The 25,719-nt window shown below is 40.4% G+C and overlaps 1 protein-coding gene across 1 annotated transcript in view; it reads left to right on the forward strand.

The window, feature by feature from the left end:
- The window catches only part of TMEM132B (transmembrane protein 132B), a 533,841-nt gene that overhangs the window by 106,454 nt on the left and 401,668 nt on the right, over positions 1 to 25,719 (forward strand). Inside the window, exon 2 of the mRNA XM_029571422.1 lies at positions 23,068 to 23,959. Coding sequence (XP_029427282.1) covers positions 23,068 to 23,959 — 892 coding nt within the window. The remainder of the gene's footprint in view (positions 1 to 23,067; positions 23,960 to 25,719) is intronic.

The raw sequence follows: 25,719 nt of genomic DNA on the forward strand, positions 1-25,719 counted from the left end.
AATTCAGAGGTGCTTAGCTTTTGACTCCTGATAGGGTCAATATTCTTGGTGACTTATGACAACAAAAGTGTCTCTACAATACTACCCTACCCATACTGAAATGTTTTTGCCAGGTTTTCAAGAAAACAGCAAGTCAGTCTGCTTATAAACCACTTGTTGTCTTTACTAGTGTTTATTTCTAATAGTAATTAAATAGGATCCTTCTAGATGTACTTCCTTCTTAGAAATAGTACTGTTGGTTGTGTGCGTTTCTGTATTTTATTCTATCCATATTTAATCTTTTATCCATATTTATCTATAGAAAAGTAAGAAGTTGGAAATAGTTATTTTTTTCTAAGTTATCTTTTCTTTGAACTGTAATCCCAACATGTTTTCCAGTCTCTGCTCTTCAAACTCTGGGGTTGCTTCTGTGCAGGCCAGCTGACACATGGCAGCTTTGGAAGGCAGGAGAATGGACCATGAAATCTGTGAAGCCTAAAAGATGCACGAAGCACACTGAGCAGGTGCTGGTTTTGAATCGTCTTTCCCATCAAGAGAGAGGTTTTCATGAAACATGGGGGTTGAGACTTCAAGAGTCTGTGTGAACAGTGCGGCCCATTGTTGCTCAGTAAAGAGCCTCATTTTTCTTGGGCTCAGAAGGATCCCAACAGGTACTTTACATAAGCGCAAAGTTGCAACAGTGGAAAGTCACGGGAAAATTGCCCAATTTGAATGTGTTATGCTGCGGTAAGAGCGCACTGACTAATATTAGTCTTGCACCTTGGTTCTGTAAATGTCTCTCACTTCCTCAGCCAAGCTCTGGGCCTACAGCCACTCATCGTTTCTCAAACCACCAAGTTAATTGTTCCAACAATGGTAGAACTTGCATGCAATGCTAAATCCAGTCATGCCTATTCATTCAATCACAGAAAGAATATTAGAAAACAGATTGCTGCTGGAAAGTGAATGTAGGCTTAATCAGTCGAGTTAATTATAATCTTTCTTTAGTCTCAAGTGAGGCATTCTTATCATACTTACTATAGCTGGAAAAAATTAATTTTTATTCTACCATAAAGGTGAGTGTAATCATCTAGGTTACACGAAATGGATTGTCTTAATAAGATTTATAGTCAGATGGCTGAACAGCATGGCTTACTGCTGTCTTTAGGTGGCCTTCCTCTATGTACATGTCCTGCTGATATTGATACTGTATGACATGTAGAATATATTGATGGGGAGATGTCAAGTCAATAATTGTCTGCTCTGAGAGGCTCCGTTGACTGCTTACTGAGTGTTAGGTAGCTGAAAACCTATTGCATCTCATTCTACTTTCACCACGTCGGCTTTTGAGTGTGGTTTATTAAGGATTTTTCCACAAATATGAATTGGCCCTGCGAGTTGAATACAAGTTGTTGCAGCTTTATATACAAAAAGCATTGGTCTGAATTTTTCCCAGTTTGTACCTATGAGAATAAATGTTGATACATTGCAGGGGAAAGGGGAGGACTCAACATTGCAACCTGCATGAAAAAGAATTAAAAAAACCCCAAAAACATTTATATAGAAAAATATGTGGCACGGGGTTGGCTATAGGGATGTGCGACTTGGCGGTTTTGAATGGGGCCACCAACCACAGCTTTCTGCCCCCCCTTCCCCCTCCCAGCAGTGGATGGTGCTGTTCCTGGTGCTCTTACCTGGCACACCAATGTCTAAGCTGGCCATGATGTAGCATATACTGGGCACATGGGAGCACACAGGAAAATGGCTTCATAGTGTGTTAACTGCTCCAGTTACTTACCTCATAGAAGTCTTCAGACCCCCGATCTATCCCACAAACACAGATAGTGAGAGGATTGCTAAACAATATTTTTGGATATAAAATGTTCCATGTGGTTAGCATTTGCCCTCAGGGTCTCAGTCGTTAAAGCAAAGAATGCTAAACCAAGGAAGCACTGTCAAGAAAGAATAATGACTTGGCCCCTGAAATCCTGATCCATGTGGAAATATTTGGGGGGCTTGGAAGGTGCTTTATCTAGTTGGCAGGCCATCGGTTTACCTGTCCGTAACACATCCTGTTGCAGTCAGGCCTGACAAGACCCGGGTGTGCATACCATGCATTTGCACGGGACAGCACACCCGGGGGAGGTGGCGAGCCGGCAGCAGCAGGAGAGACCACGGGGCTGCCGTCAGCTGATGAAGAAGAGGCCCGTCGTGTGCACGGCTTCCACTCTTTTTCCTCCCCCCAAACAGGAAGGCCCAAAGACATCAGGAGGCCATGTGTGTATATGTGCAAGTGACTGAGAACATGTGTGTGTTTATGCATGTGTGTATGTCTTGTGTGAGAGCCTGAGAATTTGTCTGAGAGAGGGAGTGTGTGAAAATGAATGTGTTGTTGTGCGTGTGTGTGAGAGAGAAAATAACATTTGGGCGTCCCTACCGCCTCCAATCCATGACAGTCTCAGGGTGACTGGAAATCAGAAGATTAGATATGGAGAGCAGGTGATTTTTTAAATCCTTATTAGTTTTAATTATTGGGTATAATTTGATAATTCTGCTCTTTTGAAATATTTAATTTTTTTGGGGGGGGGAATAGAACATTTTTTAATTATTGGATTTTTTATTCATCAGACGTTTTGAAATATTTTCTTGCTGTTTTTTGGAAATTTTGTATATTCTATTCATTAACTGTTTGAAATATTTATTCTTTTTATGAATATGATTTTACTATTATGAATATTTTATATTTCTTGATTTTATTATTTAATGTTTCTGTTTTTCCATTGTTGCTCTGCTTGTTGTGGGTTCCAGTTCAGTTCTGATCTCTTTATTCTGTATTTGGTCAGGGTCTCTCTGTGTTCTATATATGTGACTCGGGTGAGGTATTTTGCTGGCATGTTATTTCTGTGAAGTGATCTATTGCCGCCTGTTTTCCTAATAAGATTTTTATTGGTGTTCTAGGGCCTGGGGTAATATGTGCAGTGTTGCCTTTTCATAGATAAGGTTGTTAGGGTTGGTATGGGAGATTTACTATATTGTAATGGTAATTCTGTTTGTCATGGCTTTCTGAGGGCCAAGCCCACCCCAGCACCAATTCAAAAAGTCTAATTCAATAGGAGCTCTAAGTGTCTTTTTTGCAGAGTTTTCTGGTTGGCACCAAAGCAGTGCATGTAAATATAATATGCATGGTGTAAGTGATATTTTTGCCTCAGCAAACTGTACTTTTGAATGTTCTTTTCTTCATGTAAAATTCATTATAAATGCCTAATTTGTATGTCTGTAAAAGTTGTGTGTGGGGGGGGGGGATGGGTGGAAGGCTGTAAGGTTTGACTAGGGTCCTAATACCTTTTCCTATCCATGGGTTCTGGGGTGGGAGGGGGCATGTCTGTTATAAATCAAAATATATATATATTATTCGATGGGCCTGGGACAGAAACTGAATGAATTGGGGGTGGAGCAGCAAAAAAGCTATTATCGGCCCTGGTTGCGGTCTTGGTCTTGTTTTCTGTAATGCAGCTGGCTACAAAGCAATGGAAAAATGGTTTAATAATATGGGCTCCTTACCAAAAATACTCTCCCCCTGTGCAAAGCAATTTTCAATCTAAACTTGAATCCATCAAAAACAAATTATCCTAGGAGACTTCAACCTCCACCCGCCAGCCTCACACATTTCAATTCCCACCAACACAAACATGTTTGATACCTCCTCTCATGTGGGCTGGAGGCAAATCATCTCCTCCCCAACGCACAAGAGGCAATTGCCTAGACCTACTATTTGTCAAACCCTCCGGCTTTCACACAAATGATTTGAACATCAACATATCTGAAATTCCCTGGAGTGACCACTTCCTTATCAAACTTTGCCCTTAAACCCAAATCTTGTGAGCAAATCTCCCATGAAAACACTACCACAACCATGAAATGTGGTCATATAGACCCAATGTCTCTTGCATCCAACCGCACCCTGACTCTAGATAACACCTCCTGTAGGTCACCTGAAGAACTATTAGAACACTCCACCCTTATATCTACACTCGACAAACTTGCTCCTCTGAAACCACACTCAATTAAAAGAACAATGTCCGCACAATGGTACAACACTACATTCCAAACCCAAAAACATGAGCTAAGAAAATATGGAGGAAAGACCCATCTCAGACAGACAAAACTCTCTACCCCAAGGATCCCCCAAGGATTCACTCTCTGCTGCGCTCTTTAACCTTTACCTAACTCCACTATGCCTCACCCTCGACGACCTCTGAGTGCACTATAAAATCTATGTGGACAATATTAAATTATTTTTCCCATTCAAGGAAACATAGGCCCAGATTGAATCTTTCCTCAACAACTGCCTTACAATGATCCAAAAAATGGCTACACTGTAATTAGCACTCCACATCCAAAACAGATCATCATTCTATCATGCCATCCAGTTGTCAGAACTCCCAACCATATCACTTTTGATACCCATCCTATCCCCATCGCCCAAAGTGTATGGAACTTGTCACTATTGACCCCTTCCTCTCCATAAGTAACAATATAAGAAATATCACCAGCTCCTCCTCCTTCTACAAACTAAGCTTACTACACCATCTTAAACCTCTCCTCGAATATTCGAATCTTAGGTCCATCCTCCAATCCCTACTATTTCTCAGTGATAGATTACTGCAACTCTCTCCTGACAGGCCTATCTCTATACACCCACCCGTCTACTACAGTTCATCCAAAACACAGCAGCAAGACTCCTTACTGGCACTCACATGTGAGAGCACATCTCTCCTATTCTACAATCTCTATACTGGCTCCCTATCTCCTTCCGAATACAGTATGTTGGCAATGATCATCCACTCCTCGATTTACAACCTAAACTCCCTATAGCTCTCCTCAACAATAAAAATCCACACCCCCACCAGAAAGCTAAGATCATCTAACCAGATGCTACTTGATGCTCCATGCAAAACTCACACACCTAGTGGAAACCAGAGAATGCACTTTCTTCTCTGCTGGACCACTCCTATGGAACAGCCTACCAAAGACAATAAGATGTCTCTGAGAAAGAACACTCTCTTCAAAAAAAGCCCTAAAAACTTCCCTATTCAAGAGAACATTCTTGAACCAAGATATGGCAATTGACTATCCTCAACCTGTCCCCCAGCAGGGGATGCTACCTAGCCACCTACTCTCCTCTCTGATGACCCTTGTCACATCTGATCTCAATCACTTGATACCTGTCCTCTCCTCACCACCTAAGATTTCGCATTACCTTTCCTCCTCTCTGTTGACTATATATGTTCCACCTTGTACCCCGCTCTGAACATAGGAAGGGCGGGTAATAAGTGCCTTTAAATAAAATCATCAGTGTTGGCCACTTAAAAAAAAAAAGTGTAAATGTCAACAAAGAGGCATGTGGTATCTTAAACCCCCCCCCCCAAAAAAAAACATATTTGGAAGGAAAGAAAGAAAGGAAGTGAACATTTCATAGCATGAAAGGGAAAGATTCTAGAGGTAGCATGGAAGACTTCCCCAGCAGAACCCTTTTTCCTTCAGTGTCTGAGAAATGTGCATTGCTTCTAATGCTGAAAGTCCACCTGTACCACAACCCGAACTCATGCACAAGGAAAAATGTCCAAAAATGTTTGTGGCAAAATTATCTGCCTAGCTGTAATTAATGGTTCAAAAGTATTTTTTTTTCCCATCTGAACCCTGTTTTATAATATTTTTAATATTTTTATTTATTTATTTTATTTAACTTCTTTTACTATACCGATACTCAAGACCAGGTCTTATCGTACCGGTTTACAATAGAACAGGGGGAAACCAATTAACATCTAGGTAGAAGGTAAAGTTACATTAAACAGGGAGTGTAAAACATGGGAGATGGAAGACAGGACAGATTTTAAACTATAACAACTGGAGAGTGATAAATATAATCACCAAAAAAACAATAAACAATATGATTAGTGATACATAAACAGAGATTTATCCTAGGCGATTATTAACATGGTATGTCCAGTGAGGAGAGGAGGGGGAGGTGAGTAGGGAGGGAGAGGGAAATGGGGAAGGGGGAGGGAAACAGATAATTGAACAGATATATATATATATATATATATATATATATATATATATATATATATATATATATATATATATATATATATTTTTTTTTTTTTATTTTTTTTTAAATTTTGTCAGGACACTTGGTGGGCACTTGAAAGGTACCAGGGTTTTCAGTGTAAAATGAAAAAAAGCAATGACTATTCTGATTAATTTGAAAGGAAAATAGATTTGAGTCACCATCCTAACCTCCCTTCTATTTAAGAGGGGATTGTGTACATAGGAGATTGGTGAGATTTCAGTAGGATACATCTAATCCTTTTAATAATGCTTTCTTGGCATCAGATGCCTTTATAGAAAATCTCTCAGTATTGGTTTAAAGATCTTAATGAAGATTAAAGTAATAAAAAGAACAGAAGTGTTAAGATCCTTAAACCAATACAGAGAGATTTCTATAAAGGCATCTGATGCCAAGAAAGCATTATTAAAAGATTTCAGCTTGAGACCAAGCTGAAATCTGCATGAAACAATGACTGCTGTTCTGCATTGAATATTACTTTTAACAGTACAGTCCAAGGCTTCCCAAGACCCCACAGCCAGTCGGGATTTCAAGATATCCACAATGCATATACTGAGTCTCCAATGTATGCAGAATTTATTTTGGGAGTACTCCTTGTGGATGTCCTGAAAACCTGACTGACTGTGGAATCCCACAGGACAGGTTTGGAAAGCCCTGACTAGTCCCTTCAGCATTTTATTTATTTATTTACTTTTATATACCGATATTCGTGTTGGCTTCATATCGGTTCTTAATGCAGTACTGAATAATCCTGGGAGAGTGTGGAAGAATCTGTCCTCTGTTGGGGTACACGTTAGAAGTGAAACTCGTTTGAGATCAAGCCCGCCCTCCAACTGCGCAGTGTATGCATCCGTACCTAAACGGATTACCAAGATGCCCAAATTGTCTGGGGAATTGGCACAGAGCCACTGCTGCAGGTGACGCTATTAGTTAAGACGCCTATTTCTACTGCTGAAGAGCAGCATAATTTAAATCAGATTGCAGATTGTTCTAACAGGGTTTAATGTAAAAATCTTATCGGATAGCTGTTTTCATGGGCACACATTTGTATTTTTCTGCAGCTTTACCCATTTGAGAGCTGTGCAAGTCCTGGGGTTCTTTTTTTTTTCTTCTTCAGAATGAAGTGGCCACCTCTTGTTTTACAAATTAGATTGGCTTGGATACTAGAGTAGTGGTGGTTAGCAGTAGACTTCCGCTGAGTGAAATAAAGAGCTGCTTAGACGAATTCTGTTTTGTTTGGAGGGGCAAGGGGGAGGAAAACGAGAGAAATTGTGGGCTTCAAGCTTTACAATGTAATGTATTTCTTTAAAATTCATGCCATTATTTTGTCTTCACTGAATATAGTTGTCTCTTCATGGAGATGACCTTTTGTCAAGTCCATTGAGAGAACCTTGCTTCTCACTGTGGGCCCCATCGCCTATCCTGACATTTAGCTTGTCCTTGTATCCATTCTTCAAATTCATAAAACGTTTGATGTCAGCTTTCTGGATATCTCCATTTTATGTAGGCCTTCCTTGAAATGGTTAATTCATCACTCTTGTTGTTTCTCTAAATATGTTCCTCAGGTTTGGTTAACTTCTTGATTAATTGTGTTTTACACTTATTTAAAAACATAGCATAACTAAACAAATAGTAACATAAAATAAATATAAAAACATAAAAATACAATCAAAACTGGCATGGCCTAACTAAACAGTGATAACATAAAAAGATATGTAAAGCATGAAAATACATTCAGATAATACAAACCCAAAAATGACAACATCAATAAGAACTAAAATCTGCTAAGATTAAAGAAAAGTGTTTTCCTCATCCAGCTAAAGTTGAAGGATTTCCTTCTTGATAATCTACTTTAAAAGAAGTCTAGCTAATTGGTGGGGTAAGCCTTGAGCAAACGAAAAGTCTTTAAGGCCTTCTTAAATTTAAGATAATCTTTCTCTAAACGTAAAATTAATGGAAAAGTGTTCCAAAGGCTTGGAGCTAAGAGGGAAAAACTAATTTCCCTAGTTCTTTCCAGCCTAATAACGTTTGACGAAACTAAGACCAATAGTTGCTGTTGTGATGAGCAAAGAAAGCAGCCAGGGTGATAAGGAATAATAAGACAGGAGGGGGGGAGTCATCCCCCTATTGCAACATCTTTAAAGTGAGGCATCTAATTTTGAATTGAATGCGAAGCGAAACTGGGAGCCAATATAAATCCTATAAAAGCACTGTAATGTCGTGCTTTTTTTTTTTTTTCCCAAAGATTTAATTTTGTTGCCGTATTTTGAACTGTCTGAAGCCTTTTAATCTGATTTAAGGAAAGGACATGAAATAAAGCTTTACAATTCAGAATGAGTGAATAAGTCAGTGTCTTTCAACCAGTGAAATCGAGAAGAGGTCTAAGCTGACAAATATATCGTATACAGAAATACAAACTTTGCATCAAGTGGGAAATATAAAAAGAATAAATTTGAAAAGTCTATTTTATCACCTAAGGTAGTATTAACTTCTTTAATCCGAATGGGTTTACCAGAAATAACAGGGAAGGGTTGGTTGGGAATATGATTTTTTTTTTTACAAACCACATATCCTCCAACTTGTTTGGGTTAACTTCCAGGTTTAAAAGATTGGAGCCAGTTGGTTGGTTACTTCTGCAAGTGGTAATTAAATTTCCTCAGAGAATTTGATGGCCCAATGTCATCAATGTAAAAATAGATAGTAAAGCCAAGGCTGTGTATGCAAGTCACCTGGGTTAGGGCCGAGGCATTCTTACACCCTAGTCTCTGTCGTCCTCTCATTGGGCCTTCCTGTGTGCTCTGAGAGGAGTCGCTCTGGTGGAACGGGGTCACCGTTCTGGGGATTTATCTATCAAATCAGTTGGGGAAAATGCAGAATGCTCCTGCTCTTCGTGATCTGGTTTGGTCATAAGAAAGGTACATGCCAGCAGAGCCTGCATTTGTGAACTGTACCACATTCCTGCCACCACAAAATACATTTAGCAAGCACTTGGTAGGTTCAGAACGCCATAGAAAATGTTCATTAGTTAGAACAGGAACTTATTCTTACCTATTTTCCCTTTATGAGAGAGGGTTTTACAGGCCTTTTAATGGCATAAAAATCAAAGAAGAAAAATGGCTGATCATCAGGAGGGGTCCCCCAGAACGACTTATTGAGACGTGAGCAATCTTTCTTAGAACCCAAAGTTTCAGAAAAAGAACCTTGCATCAATGACTTCTCTTCTATAATAATTTATTTTTATTTATTTATTTAAAATCTTTTCTATACCGTCGTTTAGTAAAGCACCATCACAACGGTTTACAATGAGGCACGTAAAACTATTTGGTGAAATACTTACTAACAATGTGCCAGAACATTTATCGGTGACAAGTTTTCATAATATAAGGTATATGTTGTGTGATCTGGAAAATAGAAAAAAAGCCATACAATTATTGCACTTTGTACTACAGTTCTCTTAACTTATTCTATTATAATGTTTAGTAAAAATGATAATGTATAGATAATAGGTGCGGTATTTGGTGACTTTAGCTTGTTCATTTAAACTTCAGCATCCCCATTCTCATTATAAAATGCTTTCTTGAAAAGCCATGTTTTCAAACTTTTTTAAACGAGTTTTAGATCTCTCTGTAATCTTGTTTCCAGTGGCAGTGAATTCCATAGTGCTGTTCCGGCTAATGATAGGGCTCGTTCTCGGACTTGGGTCAGTTTTGCTGTCTTGATTGAGGGGATGGTTAGTAGAGCTTTATTAGCTGATCTGAGATTCCTTTGTGGGATGTGTAGGCGTAGTGCTGTGTTTAATCAGTCTGCTTTTTCTTCGTTTATCAGTTTGTGAATTGTGCAGAGTGTTTTATAGTGCACTCTTTGTTCTATTGGCAACCAGTGCAATTCGGCAAGTGTTTGGGTGATATGGTCTCTTTTGCTTTTTCCAGTAAGTATTCTGGCAGCAGAGTTAAGATGCTAATGTCTGTGGGTTTTTTTTTTTTTAAATATTGCAACCTCACAAAACCTTGGGAAAATATTGATATTGAGCATGGTTTTCTAAGAGCCATTTGCTTTGATTTTGCACATGCTTTGAGTGTGGTGCAAAGAGCCTGGGTACTTGTCAGCCTAAGAGATACACTCAGATGATCCATTCAAATAAGAATCATTATAAACTCACTGTTATGGAGTCGGACTGACATTCTATGGTATGAATTGGGGTAAGGGTGTGGCGCTAAGTTAAAAAAAACAAACCATATAAATTATATTTAGTAGGGTGCCAAATATCCAGACTCCTCAGAGACCTCAAATCTCTTTGGATAATCAGAAGCTCACAAAATTGAGATGCAATTTAGTCACTATAGATATGGGGGAGAGTGGGGACATGTAGGCATTTAAATAGGAATTTTCAAGAAGTCTTGCTAATACTGAACTAGCGTCAGCTCACATTAATGCCGTCTTGTTTACGTGAAATGGCTGCATATACCACACTCCTGGCTCCTTTTTTTTTCATTGGTTTACTTCATTCATGCTTGATTCTCTTTAAAAAGCGCATTTATATGTTTCGATTAAACATGGAGAAGGCAATGGTCCATGCCCCATAAGAACATAAGAAGTTGTCATAGTGGGTTAGACCAAGGAGTCCATCAAGCCCTGCATCCTGTTTCCAATAGTGGCCAATGCGGGATACAAGTACCTGGTAAGTATCCAAACATTAAGTAGATCCCATGATACTAATGCTGGTAATAAGCAATGGCTATTCCCCAAGTCAGCTTGACTAATAGCAGTTGATGGACTTCTCCTCCAGGAATTTGTCCAAACCTTTTTAAACTCAGCTAAGCTAACTGTCCTAACCACATCCTCTAACAATGAATGCCAGAGCTTAATTGTGCATTGTTGAGAGAGAATTTTCTCAGATTTGTTTTAACTACTCAGAATAATTTTGTATCATCTGCAAATGTAATTACCTCACTCATCAAATTCCTTTCCAGATCATTTATAAATATATTGAAAACCACTGGTTTTTGCCTTCTATCCCAAGGCTTTATAATTTTCTTAGGAGCCTCTCATGGGGGACTGGATTTTCAGAAGGCATTTGACAAATATATTACATTTGGCAGCTTGCTTTTATCCCCATGTTTATTAACCCCTTCAAAAAAAAAAAAAAAAAAGTAGCAGATTTATGAGGCAAGACTTCCCTTGGGTAAATCCAACCTTGCTGTGCCCCAATAAACCATTTCTACTTTCTGTGATTTTTGTTCTTTAGAATAGTTTTCATGATTTTTCCCGGCACTGAAGTCAGACTAACTGGTCTATAGTTTCCTGGATCGCCTCTGGAGCCCTTTTTAAATATCAGGGTTACATTGGCCACCTTCTAGTCTTCAGGTATAATGGACAGTTTTAATGATAGGTTACAAATTACTAGTAATAGATCTGAAATTTCAATTTTTTTTAGTTCTTTCAGAACTCTGGGATGATACCATTTGGTCCAGATTATTTACTACTCTTCAGTTTGTCAATCTGGCCTACTGCATCTTCCAGGTTCACAGTGATTTAGTTCATCTGAATCATCACCCTTGAAAACTGTCTCGGAAACGGGTATCTCCCCACCATCCTCGTCAGTAAACACCGAAACAAAGAATTAATTTATTCTGCAATGGCCTAAGAGACCCTTTAACCCCTTGATCATCTAACTGTCATCCAACTCCCTCATAGACTTCCTGTTTCAAATATATTTTAAAACAATTTTTGAGATTTTTCTTCTATGGCTAGCTTCTTTTCAAATTCAGTGTTTGCCTGTCTTATCAATGTTTTACATTTAACTTGCCAAAGCTTATGCTTTTTTTTTTCGATTTTCTTTAGATACATCCGCCTTCCAATTTTTGAAGGAAGTATTTTTTGGCTAAAATAGCCTCTTTCACTTCACCTTTTAACCAAACTGGCAGTCGTTTGGCCTTCCTTCCACCTTTTTAATGTATGGAATACATCTGGACTACGCTTCTAAGATGGTATTTTTAAACAATATCCATGCCTGTTGTACACTTTTAACATTTGTAGCTGTACCTTTCATTTTTTTTTCTATCTTCCTCTTTTAATCAAAGTTTCTCTGTTGAACATTTAGTGCTAGGGAGGAGTGGGGAGAATTCTTTCCCTTGCTCTGGTCCCTGACCTTCGCTTGGCTTCAAGTCGTCCCGCCCCCCCCCCCCCCCCCCCACAGTTGCCACGTATGACATTGCCGGCTTCTTGGCCCCTCCTCTCCAAAATGAGGTGTCCTGTGGTGTGCCGACACTAGTATTTGGAAGCCGCATGCCTAAGGGGCCACCCCAGGCAAGGATTTTTTCTTGGCGCAGGAGACACTTGTGCATTTTCTGACTTTCCAGGTACTTTTTTCTTTTTATTACTGCAGTGATCAAAAGGAAGGGTTGACTACGTCCTTCCCTGCCCTCTTTTTCTTCTCAGCCAACTATTCCTGCTATATTTAGTGCCATGGAGCAGTTTGCATCAGGTGCTGTGTCGACTGTAGATTCTTCTAGAGAGACGACTGATGATCTGCTTGAACTGGAAACATCTTTGAGCCCTGAACATTGCCTTCCACCTTCTCAGGTTCTGGGGTCTGGGTTTTCTGGACTCTCTCTCCTTCTCGTAATCATGCTGAATCTACTTCTAGAAACTTTTTTCCTCCCAGTCCAGCTGCCTCTATGAAGTCTAGCCTGATTAAATCTGATTTAATAACTTTTAGAAGATGTATGGAAAGCCATAGTTGGTCTTGAGAAGACTGTTAAACATCTTTCTGATTTCTCGTGTTCTTTGGACACTACCAAGGGTCAAATAGATGTTACAATCAGCCTATTAAGACCAGGGAATTGAATGTTTAGAGTCTCAGAATTATTTTTAAGACTTTATGGTGGCCTCTAGTAAGGACAGTTTGTAAATACATAGGCCTGAGATTTTGGAAAATAAATCTAGAATATTAAAGTTGGATTTCTCAGCTTTTCCAGGCCTCCACTCTTATCTCCTTCAGAATTAAAAAAAAAATACTGTAAGGAAGGGTTAGGGACAGGGGCGGTTCTATGATGAGGCAGGGTGAGGCGGCCATTTCAGCTGGCAAAATTTTGAAGCAGCAAAAAGTGCCCCTTCAAAATTCTACAGCCTCACTCCGTCCCTCCCACCCCAAGACTTGCCAAAACCCCTGGTGGTTCAGCAGTGGGCCCAGGAGTGATATGCCACTCCCGGACAGTCTGCCGCCACTAACCAAATTGGCGCCGGTAGCATCTAGCCCTTACCATGTGACAGGGGCTACCAATGCCATTGGCCAGCCCCTGTCACATGGTAAGGGCTAAAAGCCACTGACACCATTTTTTAAAATGGTGCTGGTTATCCATTGCCCCTACCATGTGACGGGGGCTGACCAATGGCATTGGTAGCCCCTGTCACATGGTAAGGGCTAAAGGCCACTGGCGCCAATTTGATTAGTGGCAGCCAATGACCTGGGAGCGGAAGATTGCTCCCTGGTCGCCCGCTGGACCACTAGGGGTTTTGGTAAGTCTTGGGGGGGAGTCAAGAGGTGGGGGGATTACATTAAATTTGGGAGGTGGCATGTGGTCCCCACCTCAGGTAGCACATTGCCACTGAATGAAGAGGTAGACAATTAGCATCTCACAGACCTGGTGGAAGGAAGGAAGGAAGATAGTTCTATAAAAGTGTACAAATTATACCTCAATGATAGGGTGGATCAACTTGCGGGTGAGGTGGCACTTTATGTTCGGGATGGCATAGAGTTCAACAGGATAAAGCTCACCAGGTAAGGAATGACGGATGATTCCCTCCCTTCAGTAATTTAAAATGTATTTACCTTTCAAGAGAAGGAGTTTTAGAGGAGACTGGTGAATCAGCTTTAAATGTTGGATTGAATTTGACAGATTTCTTGGAGCATTCCACAGATATTTTTGAAGATCGTGCCACCTTATTGGTTACTTTCTCATCTGAAGGAGAGGAAAAACCTTATTTTGCGATTTTTGTGTTTTTTCCAATAGGCGGTTTATATTTATGGGGCATAAGGTCTGGGTTTTTCTTAACCTTTGAATGCAGACTCGGGTGAGGAGGAAGGCTCTCCTCCAACTTAGAGATGCTACTCTGGGTATTGGGGGTACTTTTTCTTTAAGATTATTTATTTATTTATTTATTTATTGTTATACCGAGTTTCATCCTGCTGAATGTGTGGTGCATCATTCTGGCAATACCTGTGTGAACTTTGAACCCTCTCAGTTTAAAGCTTTTATTGATAACATGTCTTCTCAGGTTATTGCTTCCACCCCAGTTACTTTGTAAGTGCTGGCGATGTTATTGGAAAATGTAACTCATAAACATAGAGCTTTATGCTTGTTTTATTCTTTGTGTCTGTCTTCTCCTCTTCTCTCACTGGGGTCTTTTTTTCTTTGTGGGCCATTATATACAATTATATCAAATTCAATCTATTTCCTTTTTTATCTTGTTTTCTCTGCCTCTTTGTGATAATGGCCTCCTTTGTTCTGGTGAGCTTAAGTTTGTGCTTATTGTAAATTTTGAAAAGAATAAATAAGTTTAAAAAAAAAAAGTTTAGTGCTGTAAGATTTACATATTGTCCCCTTTTCAGTAATTAATTCAGATTTGATCGCTATTGTTGAGTGGCCCCACCACTGATACCTCTATCATTAAATCCTGCATTTTACTGAGAATTAGATCTAAAATAACTCCCTCTTTTGTTAGTTCCTGAACCAATTGCTCCATGAAGCAATCATTTATTCAGTCCAGGAACTTTAATTCTCTAGCATGTCTTGATACATTTACCCAGTTAATATTGGGGTAATTGAAATCTCCCATTATTTATTGCATTGCTAAATTGGTTAGCTTCCCTGATTTCTCTTAGCAGGTTATCATCCGTCTCATCATTTTGGCCAGGTGGATGGTAGTATACTCCTATCACTATACTCTTACCCAAGATACATGGGATTTCTACCCATAAATTTTCTACTGTATATTTAGTCTCTCACAGGATCTTTATCCTGTTGAACTCTATGCCATCCCGAACATAAAGTGCCACCTCACCCGCAAGTTGATCCACCCTATCATTGAGGTATAATTTGTACACTTTTATAGAACTATCTTCCTTCCTTCCTTCCACCAGGTCTGTGAGATGCTAATTGTCTACCTCTTCATTCAGTGCTATACATTCTCCCATTTTACTTCTTTGACTTCTGGCATTGGCATACAGACATTTCAAATTATGTTTTTGTTTGTTTGTATTAACCTGTTAACAGGGATAATCTGGAATCCTTAGGTCAAGTGATTACTTATAGGCACATAGACTATGTTTGCTTTTATTGGAATCTCTCAGTTGGGATGCCCTAACGCTCCTGTTTTGTTAGTTCGGAAGGAGGCATCTTCGAAAGATACTATGTGCTGCTGAGTGACTGCTGGCTTTTTTTGTTCCACAGTTTAAAAATAAAAAAAGGAAACTGGGGCTTTGTTTGCTGCCCATGCTCTCTGCGAATCAAAGTACAGATGACGTTCCACAATGGGAACACGATTTGCCTGTGAACTGAAGAGGTGGTCCTGGGAGAGGGTGGAGATTCTAACAATGCACAAATGTTTGAGAATTCAAAACTACCTAGGTTGTTTCCAATGGGAAAATTTACCCACAAAGAAAGCAGGTGGAAATCTCTGTAATTTTTTCTTGGGCAGCAATTTAAGTAGAATCATCTGTAGTGTTTCGATTGTTATAGCAAACACTGCAAGTTAAAATTACCCCATGGAGTGTGCAATAACCTGCAGAGACTGTTACTGTCCATCAAAATGTGTTTGTGCTTCTAAGTATGGTCTGCCTACTGCAGGTGCCCGAGATTGCCTGAGCAAGGGCCTTGTATTCATCCTGAAAGCTTGCACCTTAAAACCTTTTACAGCCTAATAAAAATATATATTATTTCCCCAATGGGTTAAATGTTTTTCTTTCAATACATTTTAAGAACATAAGAAATTGCCATGCTGGGTCAGACCAAGGGTCCATTAAGCCCAGCATCCTGTTTCCAACAGAGGCCAATCCAGGCTGCAAGTACCTGGCAAGAACCCAAACACTAAGGGGCGGATTTTAAAAGGCCCACGCGCGTAAATCCTTCCGGATTTATGCGTGCAGGGCCCTCGCACGCCGGCGCGCGTAAGTCCCGGGGCTTTCGAAAAGGGGATAGAGGGGTGTGTCCGGGGGCGTTCCCGAAACGGCGTGGCGCCGGCCCGGGGGCGTGGTCGAGGCCTCCGGACCAGCCCCCGGGACCGGAGGACGGAGCGGGGCTGCCGGCGACGTGCGCAAAGTTACGCCTGCTTAAAGCAGGCGTAACTTTGCCGACAAAGGTAAGGGGGGGGGGTTTAGATAGGGCCGGGGAGGTGGGTTAGGTAGGGGAAGGGAGGGGAAGGTGGGGGGAGGGCAAAGAAAAGTTCCCTCTGAGGCCGCTCCGAAATCGGAGCGGCCTCGGAGGGAACATGCAGCTCGCGCTGGGCTCGGCGGGCGCAGGTTGCACAAATATGCACCCCCTTGCGCATGCCGACCCCGGATTTTATGATATGCGCGGCTACGCACGTATCTTATAAAATCCAGCGTACTTTTGTTCGCGCTCGCGTAGTTTTTAAAAATCTGCCCCTATGTCTATCCCATGCTACTGATGCCAGTAATAGCAGAGGCCATTCCCTAAGTCAACTTGATTAATAGCAGTTAAAGGATTTCTCCTCCAAGAACTTATCCAAACCTTTTTTTGAACCCAGCTGCACTAACCACATCCTCTGGCAACAAATTCCAGAGCTTATTTATTTATTTATTTAGCATTTTTTTATATACCGAGGTATAGCATAGTTGCCTTCACTCCGGTTTACATATAGAACAACTTGTTACATTGAAAGATAATAGACTTTAAATTTAACAATAGTGGGAAATGGCACCAAAAGAAGAGATATGAACAAAGAACATAGTGTAAACAGGGTAGATACACTGAATAGATAGGCAGAGATAACTGGGTTCTTCAAAAAGGAGGCATCAGTGGCTTGAGTCAGTAGAGATTGTCCAAATGGAATATTTAAAGTTGGCAGTTAAAGGGATTATAGTATAAAGTTATTGAGAGTTGTCCTTAAGAGAATGGTTGAGAAGCCAAGACTTTAGTTCTTTTTTGAAGGATTTTGAGTTTTCTTGCGCGGTGAGGAAGTGGGGTAGTGAATTCCATAGTTTTGGTCCGATGATGGAGAAGGCTCTGTTTCTGGTGGAGGATAGTTTGGCATTTGGGAGTGAGGGAATCACAAGTTGAAGTTTACTAGAAGTTCTTGTTGTGCGTTGAGGGCGAAGTATGTGTATAATGTCATCAAAGGCAGTGTAGTCGGCTTTGTAGATTGCATTGTGGATCAATGAAAGAACTTTGTATTCAATTCTTTTTTCTATTGGGAGCCATTGTAATTGGTTGAGGACAGGGGTAATGTGATCATATTTGCTTTTACCCGTTAGAAATCTGGCAGCAGCATTCTGAAGTAGCTGCAAGGGCCTCAAAGATGATTTTGGTAAACCAATCAAAAGGGAGTTGCAGTAATCCAAACCGGAAAAGATGAGGGCTTGAAGTACGGTTTTTAAATCGTGGGGGTGAAGAAGAGGTTTTAGGTGTTTGATTATTTGAAGTTTATGAAAGCCTTCTTTAATTTTTGTAGAGATGTGTTTTTTGTAATTTAGATCAATGTCTAACCAAAAACCCAGGTCTTTCACGTTTTCTTTAAGTTGGATGAGGGTCTTATCGAAGTGAAAGGGTGGTATTGTTTTTAATCCAAGGTTTTTTCTGTTAATTAGGATACATTCAGTTTTGCTCATATTTAAGCATAATTTGAGGTGGATTAACATGTTTCTGATTGCATCAAGGTGAGAGGCTGCTTTTGACATGGCATCTTCTATCATAGAGGAGATTGGAACAAGAATTTGTATGTCATCGGCATACATGTAATAAGTTATGTCAAGGCTTGATAAGAGATGGCATAAAGGAATAAGGTAGATGTTGAATAAAATGGGAGATAGAGCTGATCCCTGAGGTACACCTGTTTCAAGGGGGATAGGACTTGAAGATGAATTGTTGTAAGAAACTTTGAAAAATTGTGCATTGAGTGAAAAAGAATTTTCTCTAATTAGTTGTAAATGTGCTACTTGTTAACTTCATGGAGCACCCCATAGTCCTTCTATTATACAAAAGTGTAAGTAACTGATTCACAACTGCTCGTTCTAGACCTCTCATTATTTTAAAGACCTCTATCATATCTCCTCTCAGCCGTCTCTTCTCCAAGCTGAACAGCCCTAACCTCTTCAGCCTTTCCTCATGGAGGAGCTGTTCATGCCCTTTATCATTTTGGTCGCCCTTCTCTGTACCTTCTGCAGTGCAATTGTATTTTTTTTTTTTTTGAGATGCAGTGACCAGAATTGTACACAGTATTCAAGGTGCGGTCTCACCATGGAGCGATACAGAGGCATTATGACATTTTCCGTTTTATTCACCATATTATTTTTCAGAGACTAATATAGTGCTCTTTCTGCTGAAGCCTTTTATCCAGTTGTATAGTGTGCTCCCCTAAATGACAGTAAAAACACTCTGTACAGGTGAAATGCCTTTTGATTGAGTCCTACAGATCTTTCTTGTAGGCAGAAAATGAGAGAAAAATGCTTGCTAACAAGAACAAAGTTCTACCCTCGACTTTATGAAAGAGGAATTCATCCTTTTGATTTATAACTCTGTGTACGACCACTACTGATTCCCAGATATGGGATGCATGGCTCCGTCACAGTGAGGAGCCTCTCTGCTTTGACTGCCCCCGCCCTCCCGCAAGACGGTAAGCAGGCAGGTGAAGCGCTGCCCTATGCCAGGCGTGCAGAAAAGCCACTGGAGTGGTTGTAAATGGGCCACTTGTGAAGCGTGCACTCATCACTAATGGAAAATATCCGTTTTCCATATCCACTGCTATGAGCAATTTTACCATCTGCTTTATTGCATTTATTTCTAAAAATAAAGGAAATCTGTCTCTGAAGCCCAGTGATGGAGAAATGACCTGCAGCCCTAAGAAATCTATTGTGAGCCAAGAGTAGGCAAGAGAAGTGTAACATATTGCTTGGCAGTGATTCAAACAGATGGAGCAGTAATATAAACCTGTTATATGGGGTGGGGGGGTGTCACCCATTTCACCTCACCCCAGATATTCTTTTTTTTTTTAAGATTTTTGCTGCTATTTACTGTGCAGTATAAAAGATTCTTTGGCTTTCAAGTTGAGAATTGAAAAACATTTTAATTTTAAAAAAGGTAACAAAAACCCCCTCCAAACTACAGAGCAAAACAGATTTTCCAATTGAGTAAATTTACCCCCTCCTGACTGTTCACATCCAGGCTTGAATCTGCAAATATCTGGATAATCAGTCTGCTTCAGCTTGGCTCATGGTTGTCCTGATCTGAGCGATTCTATTTTATTTTTGGTAAAAAAAAAAAAAGTGTGTATTCATTTCAATTGGTTAAAATTTATGGGAGTTAATCTGAATTTGAATTTGTCCAGCATTTGCACTTACAAAAACTGAGAGAGAGAGAGTGTTCAGATTTTTTCCCCCCCAAATACAAGTGAACAATTTCAATACTTTGATTATAAGCTTGGAGAGGCAAGTTGAATTATGGCCTAGACTGAGTGGCGTCAACCAGTGAATTGGCTCTCTGATTCAAATGGAGCTGAGATAGTATACATGTATTCTTATAGTTATTGGCAGTCCCACACAGATGAGAAAAGTTATCGTTTGTGATTGCCCTGTGGCTCCAAAGATGGTTGACATGAGACTTAAGGACCTAACTATGCAAACACTTTAAAGGTAATCAGTTATGCACAAGAAACAGGTGTTTTTTCAAAGTATAGGAAAAGAGATGGCTGAGGGGGGATATGATAGAGGTCTTTAAAATCATGAGAGGTCTAGAGCGGGTAAATGTGAATTGGTTATTTTACTCTTTTGGATAATGGAAGGACTATTTGTTTTATTTATTTAAAAGCTCTTCTATACCGTCGTTAAGTTAGTTCACCATCACAATGGTTTACAAAAAGAAATAAAAGTTAATAGGTATAGCTAACAAGTTATACATGTGCCATGAAGTTAGCATGTAGCACATTTAAAACTAATCAGAGAAATTCTTTTTCACTCAATGCACAATTAAACTCTGGATTTTGTTACCAGGGGATGTGGTTAGTGCAGTTAGTGGAGCTGGGTTTAAAAAAGGTTTGGATAATTTCTTGGAGAAGTCCATTACCTGCTATTAATCAAGTTGACTTAGAAAATAACCACTGCTATTACTAGCATCAGTACCATGGGGTATACTTAGTTTTTGGGTACTTGCCAGGTACTTGTAGTCTGAATTGGCCACTGTTGGAAACAGGATGCTGGGCTTGATGGTCCCTTGGTCTGACCCATATGGCAATTTCTTATGTTCTTATATTGAGATACGAGAGTCAAATCATGGAAAGGGTTGTGGATGTATGGACATTCCTCCAGTGGAAGTAAAATTGTATTTATTTATTTTAGAATTTAACTGTCTCCCTGGTCAGAAAATGACTGCTCGACACAGTGAACTCAAAACTTTCAGACTCAGCCATGCTAGTAAACAGATGAATTAAAACACAAGGAGGTCCATATTCAAAAGCCATTTAGGCGATGGCTTACCTGGCTATATTCAGCCTTTATCTTGCTAAATTCTATTCAGCTAATAAGTTAGGGAGCTAGACTTTAGCTGGTTAAGTTAGGGACAGTATAGGGGTGTAATTTGAAAGAGTTGTTAACTGGCTAACTCAAATATTCAGAGTTAGCTGGATGACTTAGCCAGCTAAGTCTGGTTGAGCGAAAGAGCTATTCTAAAGCTAGCCAGCTAACTAAGGGGGTTATTTTCTAAACCCTTATCACGTGCATTAGGGCCCTAACGCATGCGATAAGGCTATATCCCATGTGAAAAGGGCCTTTTCGCATGCATTATGATGCAAATTAGGGGGAGGGGTGGAGTTGGCGGTGATTTTGCTGCCGGCGATAATGTTGTTAACATTATCATTGGCGGTAGCCTGCCGAATTTGGACTGTATAGACCTCAAGATTAAGAAGCCAGAGGAGCACACACATTCTTTGCAGCTCACATCTGAGAGTGGGAATAACCATGTTTTTACTCCCCCCCCCCCTCCCCCCACCCCAAACATCAAGTAGTTTGTCTTTAGGTTGATGTCAAGAGTTTGTTCCAAAGCAGAGGAGCTGCTACCAAGAACATCCTAGCACGTAGTCTGGCCTTTCTGACAACTTTACAAGTAGGCACAGTTGTTAAAGTATCCTGTGAGGAACACAATGATCTAGGAGGTACATCCCACTGGAATTGATCTTTCAAATAGAGTGGTCCCTTTTCATGTGGAGGTATAAATATCAAAATTAAGGTCTTAAACTGGCCTCTGCATTTAAATGGTCACCAGAGAACAACAGGAAAGATGATGCCACCTCTTTGCCATCCACAAATAAGCTGCCCAGTCATGTTCTGGATCACTTGGACCCTGCACATTGGCCTGAGAGGGAGGCTGATGGGCAGGTCATTACAGTAGTCCAGAATGTGACATGTAAAAACAGTTATCGAATTTACAAAACATGGGATGAACCCAGAGGATCCTTAGTGGAGAAGAAAGGAAGAGCAAGCCAAGGGCCAACTAGGGACTATGGCATTACAAAAAGAAGTCAGTTGGGCAGACTTGACGGTCTTGCAGTCCTTGTGTGCCATCATATTCTGTTTCTTTCAAGCTGATCTAGTTGGGATTAAGACTGTGTGTGCACGTCTGTATTATATCCCTATATCGATGTATGTATGTAAATAAATCCACAGTTTGACAACCAATATGCCTGATTATATAGGCATCTGATATCACTGAAAATATCTTACTATAAAATAAATACAAAAATCAGAGCATTTACAGAAAAATCCAAAATGCTTGTTAAGATTCTGCCTACTGAGCTTTGTTACATATTTGACTGGATGTCAGTTGGAGGAGGGAGGCTTTTTAAAAAATTAAATATTTGTTATACATGTAAAAAATAAAGAAACAAATAGGATTGTGTTATTACAAGCTGATCTGTTTTGCATTGCTTCAGTGTTCTGATTTGCTGGTGCATTCGGCCACATGCTACAGAACAGTGTACTCTGGATACAATGTAACGGCTCTGCCTACTTTGCTACAGTTGTTGGATTGTTCTTCATGAAACAGTATTCACCAGTAATATTAAACTCTGTTATCCTCCGTGTTACCTTATTTACCTAAGTACTGATACGGAAGTGATAAGGAAGCTTTTAATAATGGCTGCTTATGCTAATGTGCTTTGTTTTACTGTGTTCGGGCTCTCATGGCATAGAAAAAAAATTATGGGGCCAGATTCTCAAAGCCATTTACACGCATAAAACACAGCTGTATGTGCAGAAATGGCTGCCCTAACGTTGACCTGAGTTTGGTGCACGTAAAAGTGAACGTGTATCTCGTTTCACACATGTTTTTATGTGACTTGAACCAAAGCGTTGGATTTTAGGTGCCCACTTTTTGATTTTACAAAAGCGTGGATGTATTATGCCCTCGTTAGAGCAGGTGTGACTTTAAGTGGGTGAGTTTTTGTGTACAGACATGGGGACATGCATGTGAATTTACGCAGCAAAATTATGCGCCTAAGCTGGCTTTGAAAATGTGGGGTAAAGTCATCATTGTGTAAAAGGTACGCACATACCAAACTCGACTCTGCGCATTTTATAGAATTATCCTTTTTAAGTTTGGGGCGGGGGGAAACATGCTTCCAGTTATTTTGAGAGTGCACTTATTCAGCTTCACTCCAAACTGTTGTCAACTAAATGAAAACTGTTTTTAATTTACTCTTGTTTTATTTTGTGCATTTTATGTTCCTTGCAGTGACAGAGGCTCGAGGAGGAATTGTAGACAGCCTACAGAGATTTTCCTCGCTTCCTGTCTATCTGCCGATGAGTTACCACATCTACAATTCTGAGGTTTCCTTCTTCCTTAAAGAAACCAATCAAGATGTCATGAGGAATTCCAGTCTGCAGTCCAGAGTAGAATCCTTCTTTATTTACAAAACCAAGATGCCGCCAATTGTAAATGCTAGCTATGGACCTTACTTTGTAGAACAGGTTGTCCCTCAAGACCTCATGTTAACTTCATGCATTTTTAGCTCTACCAACAAGTTCACTTTCAACTGGAAATTAAAATCTCATATAATTGAAAGTTCAATATATTCCAGCAGACCTAAAGTGCAAACTTTGTTCTACATCGCAGGAAATGATTGGGAGGATTACCACCTTGCAGAGATATTGCCTTGTGTGAAGATGGTTGCTTTGCTGGAGACAAAGCAGCTTGCATCTAGCTGTCAGTTGAAAGGTAGCCTAGGCTTGTGTGTTGCAGAACTGGAGTTGCTACCTAGCTGGTTCAGTTCTCCTTCCCCTTCTCCACTGGAGCACCAACAACCAGCAGCCCCATCACAAGGGGTTCCTGTGGAGCTTTACTACCTCATCTACACCACGGATGAAAGAGGAGAGTGTTTAACGGAGGATACAAAATGGAGAAACAAGCCCAACAGCCAAGATAATGCCCGAAAGACCTCACCACCTATGGAAAGGATTGGGAGTGTCATAGTATATCCCACACAGGATAAGCTGAAGGTGTCTGCACTAGTGCTGGATGACAATATTGTGATCCATTTGCCTCTAAACCCTGTGAAAGAAGGTGACATTGTAACTTTTCATGTGTCCATCACTGATGGCTCAGCAGCAAACCACTTTACATTAAGGTAAGTCATTTAACTAAGTTAATATAGTTTAACAGTTTGAGTACAAGATTGTCTTTATGGGTCTAGCACAGTGGTTTCATACCCTGTCTTCCCTAACTAACTGGTCTTGTTTTAAGAATGCATGAGAAGTTTTCATATATTGGGTCTCCAATAGATGCAAATAGATCTCAAGCATATTTGTTTTTTGTTTGCTCAGAAAACTTTCCACCAAAGGTCGTCCCCTCCCCCCCCCCCGTCTCCAGGCAATGCTTATCTCTACTACAGAGGTCTCCAGTGTAGGAAGGGGCAGGAGTGTGGGAATTATAAGCTTTGCCAGCAAGCCATTTCATCAGGGTTTTACACTATCTTCCCTTCTCCCTGACCTTTGCCTGAATAAAAGCATCACTTGTGCTTAAGCCTCTCTGCCTAGGAAAGGATACCTGACTATCATGTATTTCTCTGGCTTGTGCTTGGCCCTGAATTCCTGGGGGAGGGGCTGGGTGTTCCCTAGTCAGAGGCAGGACAAAGTCAGGAGGTATAGATTTCAGCAGCCAATGAAATGATCCGTATACACCCCCTGAACCAAGCCAATGGTGTAATGACTCGTCTGTTGCTATGGGGAAAGTAGCCAATCATGTAATGACACATCATCTGCCTTTGTATGAATGTACAATAAAAGAGGGCTCTGAGGAGTGCTAAGCCCTTCTCTTCCTGCCTGCGATGAAAGCTGCCTGAAGTGTCTTCTTTGCCTCCATATTCTACACAGGAGCAATCCCCAGTTACTCCTACCCTGCTGATTCCAGGTTTGAAAATGATTCCGGCCAGCTGTGAGTCCAATCCTATTTTGTCATAGGGCCATAGAGCATACGGTGGTACAGCAAAATGATGCTGCTTTGGAGCTTGGCTGGTACCATTTTTTTTTAAGTAGGACCCAGCAGGATAGGGGCAGCTGTGGATTATTCATGCCCCTTCCTATATCAGAGACCCCCATGGAAGAGGTAAACATGGTCAAGGGTGGAGGCGGCTTAGGGGAAGTGGTGGGGGCTAAAATTTCACATCTCTTTATTTTTTTACTTTCTCAAACAAGTCAATGGAAAATGTTTTTTTAAATGCAAGTATGAATGCATGCCCTATTATATAATAGGGGCTTCTCAAGCTTGTCCTGGTGACATCAGTCTGTCAAGGTTGTCAGGATATACACACATGAATATGCATGAGCTAAATCTGCATGTACTGGCTCTCCACTGTATGCAAATTGATCCTTGTTTGCATTCACTGTGGATATTCTGAAAACCTAACAGCCCATGGGAAGCCCTGCCCTAGAGCATTCCTCATCACTAGTGGCATGTCTGGTGGCAACACATGGAAGCCCACAATAAAAAAAAAAACAACAAAAAACGTGTGCGCACTTAGCTGCTAACCAGACTCTGGCTGCCAAAAATACCTGTATTAAGTACCAATCAGAATGATGCAGTTTTGTGTTAATTTTTAAAATTAAAACCAAGGGATCCCCTCTACTTCCCTGTCCCCTTCCTCCCCAAACACTTCTGACACAGAAAATCCAACACCTTTTACATGTTACCTTTATAGCAGTAATCCTGGCACCACGATGCATTTATCATTGCCTAATTCCCTGCCTGGGTTAAACGGCCTTTAACTTTGCACAGGACTCTTTGAATAGCTGCCGGTAATGCTCACTGCAAACTGTTTAAATATACAGGGGATCTCCCCACACTTATCTCAACCGATTGTTTCATCCGTTCAAATTAACATAAAACTGT

This window comes from Rhinatrema bivittatum, chromosome 11 (genome assembly GCF_901001135.1).
Source record: "Rhinatrema bivittatum chromosome 11, aRhiBiv1.1, whole genome shotgun sequence".
In the NCBI taxonomy this organism is placed as follows: domain Eukaryota; kingdom Metazoa; phylum Chordata; class Amphibia; order Gymnophiona; family Rhinatrematidae; genus Rhinatrema; species Rhinatrema bivittatum.